The 7,802-nt window shown below is 40.3% G+C and overlaps 2 protein-coding genes across 2 annotated transcripts in view; one reads left to right on the plus strand and one right to left on the minus strand.

Moving 5' to 3' along the window:
• Positions 1 to 4,459, plus strand: part of rhobtb3 (Rho related BTB domain containing 3) — a 30,099-nt gene extending 25,640 nt beyond the window's left edge. Inside the window, exon 13 of the mRNA XM_073468156.1 lies at positions 1,814 to 4,459. Within this exon, the coding sequence (XP_073324257.1) occupies positions 1,814 to 1,932 (119 nt within the window). The 3' untranslated portion in view covers positions 1,933 to 4,459. The remainder of the gene's footprint in view (positions 1 to 1,813) is intronic.
• glrx (glutaredoxin (thioltransferase)) lies at positions 1,457 to 7,435 on the minus strand. Its single transcript, XM_073468157.1, has 3 exons — positions 7,163 to 7,435; positions 5,694 to 5,825; positions 1,457 to 1,954 (listed from the first exon to the last, which is right to left on the minus strand). The coding sequence occupies exons 1-2, from the start codon at positions 7,367 to 7,369 to the stop codon at positions 5,712 to 5,714; spliced, it is 321 nt and encodes a 106-aa protein (XP_073324258.1). The 5' UTR covers positions 7,370 to 7,435; the 3' UTR covers positions 1,457 to 1,954; positions 5,694 to 5,711.
• Between the last annotated feature and the right edge of the window lie 367 nt (positions 7,436 to 7,802).

Here is a 7,802-nt window from a genome sequence, read left to right on the forward strand (position 1 = left end):
CTTTATAAGGGTTAATGGATCCTTTATTATACACTTAATAACAGCATACTGCAAAAGATATTCTTATTCTAGCCCCTATGACACCTTGCATGAATTATGGGCATGTTTTCCATGGTGACAGGACCCTATTTTCCTCTCTTATTGCGACTGGTACTGTGTGTCATTCATTTATGATGATCTAGGTTAGCGACTATCACTAACACTGTTATTATTACTTAACAAAGCTAATGCTTCTAAAGCCTTGAAAGTGCTGCCGTTGCCTCAGTTATTATTACACTTTTTTACTAGCGCTAGTTCTGCCAAGCACCGTTTTCCCAAGTGATCTCCCCAGGAAACTCACAGATATAAAACATCACTTCTGAAATTAAGACAGTGTTGACTCTTGAGAGTGGGTGTGCTCAGATGGCTTACCCGATAGTGAGAATGTTCTGTGTACTGAGGCAAAGTTCTTACTGTAACGGGCCAGGTTCAATTGTTAGCCTGGAGTCCTTTCTGCATGTCTTGTAATCTTTTTAAAACAAACTGTCAATAGGTGAAAAATAAAGTGTTTGTTGATTGTAACAAAGCATTGTTCTCACTTAAGATCCAGTAGCTGCAAAAAGCATGGTTACCTCTTCACTGTTAATAAGTGCATGACAAAGTATGTTTTAATCTTACAAGAGCAACAAAGGAGCTACGTGGTTAAACAATGGTACATTAGTCAAACTCAATGTGTTTGTTTTATTAACAACTGTAAGAAATATAAAAGGTTTTTGTTAACGTTCTTAAGCAAATAATATATGTTTTATGATGCCATTATTAGCACTCATATAGTCTTATTAATGTCAGCAGCTTTTAAGGATGTATTTAAGCTGTATTACCTATTAACTAACGCTTATTACAAGGACTTTAAGGTACACTATGTAGTTTTGGGAAGAAATTTTAAGAGAAGAGAAAGAAAGAGAAGAGAAACATTTTCACTGATTGATATTCATGACTGTCCTCAAAAGGAAAACACAATTTCATTCTGTATTACTTTGTCTATATTTGCAGGAGCCTTCGATGTAGCCACCTCTCTACTTTCAAACATTTCTCTGGTGACCTTATTCCCCTCGAGGATGGCTTGTTTATATGCAAATATATCACATAAATATTTCCCAGTTTGTATTATTATTATTACCTTATTACTATTATAGATATGAACTTTCTCATCTTGAATTTCTTTTCTGAAGCTACATAGTGCACCTTTTAATATAGAGTTACTAGAATGTTAAGTGTTTTAAGACACCTGTGAAAACCTACATACACTGACATATAGCACAATATGGCAGTATGTATGTATCAGACTGTGGGCTGTCATGCTTCCTTATAGTATGCTTTATACTATAAGTTTGATTGCACCTCAGTTATTATAGTCGTATGCATTTAATAGGCCACATAAAAGCAGGCTCATCACAAAGATTAACTGCAACATGGCTGTGGTTAGTAGCAGTAGCACGTTTTATTGTCTTCATTAGTCATACACACAGAAATCATTTTAAGGTCATTGGACGGGTATTGAAGGGCACAAGGGAAGTCAAAGGCCAGAATAAATAGACAGCACATGATCGATTGCCGTCGATATTCTGTCGCTTGTCAGTGTGAACAAAATCTGATCAGATATTTCGGCCTCGTTGGCCGTGTTCATGGCAACGATCCAAAGTGTTACTACTGAATGTGTCTGTGTGAGGGTGTGCCAAGTACAGTAAATCCTGCTGCAGTGGTTTTATCAGCAAGACATCTCCATAGTTGTGTTTGATTACAGTTATAATGTGTGTTTGTGTGTTTGTTCCAGAGGAGGAGCGTGAGCAGGTGGAGAGGCTACGCTGGCCGTCCAGAGGCTACCTGCAGGAGCTCAGCGAGTACCAGCAGCGGCGACGCAAATTACGCAAGTCCCGCTGCATAGTCATGTGACCTCACCTGGATGCCAAAAAACCTGTGGAAAACAAGGGGGGAGAGCAGAGGAGGGAGACCAGGGAGAAAATAATGACAAAGAGTGAGAAACAGACGGGAGAAATGGTTTCTTTTCTGTTTGTCCTGCTGGATGAAGGGCTGATTCTGAAGGACACTGTTGCAGAGGAATATGTCAAAAGACTCCTGAACCAATAGGACAACGTCGTCGAGCGGCGACTTACACCGCTGTGACGCGCCTCTCTTCTCCCCCGGAGGAATGGCTGTGCGTCCTTTGTATAATGACGTCTCCAACATGGGCAATACAAAATGACTGATCCTTACTACCCAATATGAATAAAAAATAACCGGCTGGAGGCTCCGTGAAAAAAATTATATTTCTATTGGCTCATGCAAAATGGTGGATTTCCAAGATGAACTGTGACACAAAATGGCTCCATTAGCAGAACAGATCCATCAAATAGACCACACATCTGTTGAAACACAGAGCAGGATCATGTGCGGACTGTTTCAAACTACAGTTAACGGGTATCGTGACTTCAGGTTGAATAAGCAGGGAGGACAGTGTTTCCTTCTCTACTGGACACCTGGGGACGTCTTTGTGTCTTCTGTGCGCTGGACACAGGACGGCTCTGTATTCAATTAAACCGTGGTCCATGATGATGCGCCTGTGTCCTGAATTGTGTATGTGTGCACATGCAGCATTTCTTAAGGGCCGTTCACACCGAGAATGATAGCTATGACAATAACTATAAACAGATAGTTTAAATAATTGTTTTAACTAGATGACGACAACAGTGGCAAACGATATCTTATGGATCAGAAGCGATTTGATGAATGATAAAAACACTGACAGCCAATCAGAATCCACCGGAATATACCCAATCACAACTTATAAAAAGGTTTATATGATGTAATATTAGACTGCAAATTACACATAAAAACCGTCATTTTACCTGAGACACACCACCAAACAGTCTTTGGCACCGATGGGGTCTCTGAAGTTCATTTAGTCCATTTATGTCCCCTTTCACGATTGCCAGGACAACTGATGTTGACTTGTAGGAAAGTGTGAATAAAAGTTGTATTTAAGAGACGACAACTCTTGTAACAGAGTGTTGGATTCTCCTCTCTTCTTTAAAGAAGGAAGGGGCCCACAGTGTTTGGCTCCTATCGTTACAGATATCGTTCTCGGTGTGGACGGCCCTTTAAACTCAAACAACTCTGAGCCTCTAACTTCTTTGTGGCTCAGTCTGTATTTCAGTCTGATCGGTTCCATTCAGAGATGGCTTGAAATCAAGTCTTCAAATTAAACTACACATAGCCTGTATCGAAATCAAGTGCTCTGTACACCAAATCCAGAACAATAATCGATGTATTTTGAAATTTCATTTAAAGCCTTTGAGCTGGACTTTTACACCATTTCCTTTGCAGGTCAGTATGAAATAATGTTGAAACTATTCTTTATCTGTTTGCAATAACAAATAATAATGGTCTGTCTGTGTCTCACACCAAAGGGCAAAAGCCTTTTGTAGCATTTACATGTACAGAAGCAGTATAATGATTTAGGAAAAAAACAACCATATCATGAACATAAGTTGGTACAGTGAAAACCACAATGCCTCTGGGTGTAACATAATATTTATTTTATCCTATTTTTTAATTTCAGAGTTTGTTCTTAATCATAATGAGATTATGATTTATTGGTGCTGCAATTATTTTTGTAGACTTTACTGTATGTGGACATGATTATGACATTATGATACCGAACAGACAACTGGGTGACACTGTTTTACAGTCTGCTTTTTCACTGGGATTTACTTAAGAGGTGCATGATTATTGAAAAAAATGGATATTTTGCAACTATTTCTTTTATTCAGTGGAGCAGTGTCAGTCAATCGTCACCCAGAGCTGCAACAATTGGTTGATTCATTTATTAGCTGACTGACAGAAAATTACTAGCCAAATATTTTGATAATCAATTAATTGTTTCAGTCATTTTTAAAAAAGGCAAAATTGTCAAATATTTGCTGGTTCCAGCTTCTTAAATGTGAGAATTTGCTGCTTTTCTTTGTCATTTATGATATCAAATGAAGAGTATTTGGGTTTTGGAGCATTTTTCACAATTCTTTGACATTTTTGATGAAGCGATTAATCAATGATTTGTGAAAATAATCAGTATGCAACTGGACTTATATCCAGTTCTTACAGAGATGTAGCAGCAGGCTGTGTATATAATACAAGAAATCTACCACTGTGAGATTCTCACAGTGTACAAGTCAGATCAATTGGTTTATTTCACCTGCTGCTGCACCACAACAACAACAAAGTGTGTGTCTCCCTGGAATCGTCAGATAAATCCCAGTCTAAGTCTTCAAAACAAAATCAGTGAATAACAGTTGAAAAACTGGACTGTAAAACAAAGCGTGCTTCAGTGTGTGGAGACACACATGGCCCCACTGGGCCAGTGTTGTACAGACTGTAGATACCATGACGTCTGACTTTAAATAAAGACATGTTTTAGAATGAACCGACTGTCGACTCAATGAGTGTCTGCACTCTGCTGTGTTTCTACATTATTGTACAGCCATGTGTGTAGACTGCATTCATTTTTGTCCTCATGAATTGCCTCTGCCTCCCCTCTCCTCTTAAAAACAGACCTGTTTTACGGTCAGGTTAGAAGAAAAAATACTTAAAAGTGTTGTGCCAGGACGAGGCTCGAGTCTCTGAAACGCTGTCTGCACTGTTATTGATCAGATCGGATTTGTGAGTCCAGACATCACCAACCTATCTGCAGGGGTGTCTGAGAGTCGAGTCAGGACTCTCTGCTAGTAGCCGCATGGATTCTGCTCAGCCGCTCTGCTGCACTTCTATCGTCATGTGTCATGTTGCGATTGTCGCTAAAGACACTTTAAAATCCGTTTTCAGTGTCCTGTAGAAAAAAACCCCTCTAAATGAGGCATGGATCCGATTTGCAAAAAACTAATTTCATTTATCTTTTACTTTTAGCTGTCTAGACTTTCTAAAATCAATCTGGACACAATCTGAATATTCCAAAAAACAGATTGGGCTGGCAGTCTGAACAAGGCCAAAGTGAACCTACATACGGGACATTATGAGGGGTCCTAGATGATGTCCGTTGTCTTCCAGCGTAACATTAAAAATCATCTCTCCTGATGCTTATTTCCTGAAGATGCATGTCTCTCAGTCAGGCCATCATCAGATTGATATCATTTTGTCTGATTTCAATATAACGTGTTGTTTGAAAACCTTCGGTGTTGATTTGGGGGTTGAGATCTGATGATTTTGAAGATCTTAGCACATGTTCAAAGTTAATTTCAAACCATTCAATAATCCCCCTCGTGCCCTGTGTAGAAGCCTCTGCCTTCATTATGTGTTTTCACTCATTTCCTTCAATTTGTCTCCCATCTGTACATTTCCATCAGGATGTGAAACAGTGTTGGCCCAGAGCAGATTTTACTCCTGCCTTCACCACAGAGCAATTACCTCTTATGTCTTTGAGCACCACCTCGGGCGTCTTATTTCCCTTCATTTATTTATTTCTACACTAATGAGAGCTTACTGCCACTAATTAATGCACTTAATGACTTGCTCTGGGTGTTCTGTGGGGCAACGCCTACCTCCTTTTCTTGCCTGCTATTGCAAATGCTTTCCTATTTTATTCCCCCCCCCCCGCCCCCCTTCTTTCCACAGCCAGACACATTATACGAGTGTGTGAGTCTGTGCTGTGTGCTGTACTGTACCAGGGGGTCTGCAGCAGGTCACTGCAGGGCTCCGATAGACTGCAGCATGCCCTTCAGTTTACCACTCTCTTCCAGGGCCGCCACGTCGCTGCCGCCTCCGACACACTCCTCACCGATGAACACCCGTGGCACCTACGATCAGATCGATACAAGACAAACAGGGATGCAACTGGTTCATATGCAGTCGTTGTGTAGGGTTGAGTGATACGACAATAAATACCACGAGACACTACTCTTTTGTCTGTCGTACCAAGGTAACTATCCCTTTAACATCATTGAGCAATGTGCACATCGATGAGCAGAAAAGGTTTAACCAGAAACTGATATTCCAGTTGGATTAGTTAATGGGAAACTATTTTTAAATCTGTTTTCATGTATTAATGCACATTTCCCTATTCCAGAGAAGAATTGCTGATTTTCACTTTCAATTCTTCTGGATTGGTTTGCAGTTCATTTTAGGTTGGACTCCTGATTGGACAAAAACAAGCACTGTCAGAAGTCAGAACTGGGGATCAACCTGATAATCGGCCAGTATCAGTGCTTTTTAGTGTGCGACTGCCGATAAAATAAAATTATACAAACTGTTCTGGCTCTGATGCAGCCTCCTCTCTCTGTGGTCTCACTCAATGTCCCGCGCACATCACCACCTGATTAGTTAACCATCACAAGTAACTAGTAACAGCAGCTATCAAGTACATATAGTAGAGTGGAAGTATGAAGTAGCAGAACATGAACGTACTCCAGTATAGTGCCTCAAAATTGTACTTTCAAGTAGTAGTCTACTTAGTTACATCCCCTCACTGGTTATTCTACAATTTGGCACTAAGATTTTTCATTTTTTATGCAAATGCATATCAGTTCCAGATATTATCTCATCATTCTCCTTGATTACTAACAATCTGTATCAAAACAACATCTCATAATAATGTAACATTAACACTTTAACTTCTGAAGTAGATCCTTTAAAGTATCAGAGTACTTCCTACACCACTACATATGCTTTGACAGGATTGTTATCTACATTAATAACATTACTAAAAACACAGCTTTAAACTATTATTTCACAAAAGGACATTTGTTTCATGAGTCATAAATGTGATGCAGTATCATGGGTGGGAGGTATCACGTTGCTGCGTGCGCACTTCCTCCTGTATTGACTCCCTCATTGATGTCACAATTTCCTTCTCTTTGCACTGATTTCAAAGAAAACTTCAGTCAGAATAAATGAATCACAGCCAGCGAATTAACACGTCCCGGGTATTTATCTTAACAGCTGACACGGCAACAAGTTATTTATGCTCAAAGGTTCAATATTAAAAGCTAAACCTCTGTTTATCTCCACGGTGTCAGTGCTCTCTACCTTCCCTCCTCCTCTGGTAACGTTACACATGACTCCATTAGTGACACATCTGCCTTGAAGCTGCTCACACTCCCTTGTTCATACTGAGACAAAGAGGCGTTGTGTTTACCGTGCGGGCTCCGGTCAGCTCCAGGAAATAGTCCTGCATGGTGTCCATGTCGCTGCGTCCACTGATGTCTATGTACTCCAAATGTCCAGGCTTGAATTTGTATTTGGACAAAACGTCTTTGGCCTTGATGCAGAAGGAGCACGTGGGCTTCATGAAAAGCACCACTTTGTCTCCTTTGATTTTGGTCTGCACAAACTCCTGCGCCATTTTAAAGTGTTCAGAAGATCAGGGAGGGAAAGAGTGAGATCAATGGAGGAGAAGACAGAAAGATGATCGCTCGCCCTGCGCTTTGTCAATTATGGTAATCATGACGTGGCAGCCGCCCCGCCCCCTTCTTAAAGAGACACTACACGCTGGTGAGTGTAAGCGCGTGCACAAGCTAAGGACTTTTGCTAATGCTAATAAGTTTTTATTAAACGTACTAACAAATACAGTGAGGTTTTAGCTGGTTATGACGGAGGTTTAGGGTTACTGAGGATAACGGTAGAGAATGTTGATACATTCAGCTGTCGTTACAGAACTGCTATTATGGAGCAGCCCTGTTAGCTCTAGGCTACACAGGCTAAGCTAGGCGTAAGAATGGCATTAAAACAAAGTTTCACCAACGTCATGTTACAGTTATTAATCTTACATAGCCAAA

Source organism: Pagrus major, chromosome 6 (genome assembly GCF_040436345.1).
Source record: "Pagrus major chromosome 6, Pma_NU_1.0".
Classification (NCBI taxonomy): Eukaryota; Metazoa; Chordata; class Actinopteri; order Spariformes; family Sparidae; genus Pagrus; species Pagrus major.

What these genes read in the sequence shown, in the direction of transcription:
- glrx (XM_073468157.1), bottom strand. Translation starts at nt 7,369, where the DNA reads ATGGCGCAGGAGTTTGTGCAGACCAAAATCAAAGGAGACAAAGTGGTG. An exon ending in AGCTGACCGGAGCCCGCACG is followed by an intron (nt 5,826 to 7,162) that starts GTAAACACAACG and finishes ATCTGATCGTAG; the next exon opens with GTGCCACGGGTGTTCATCGG.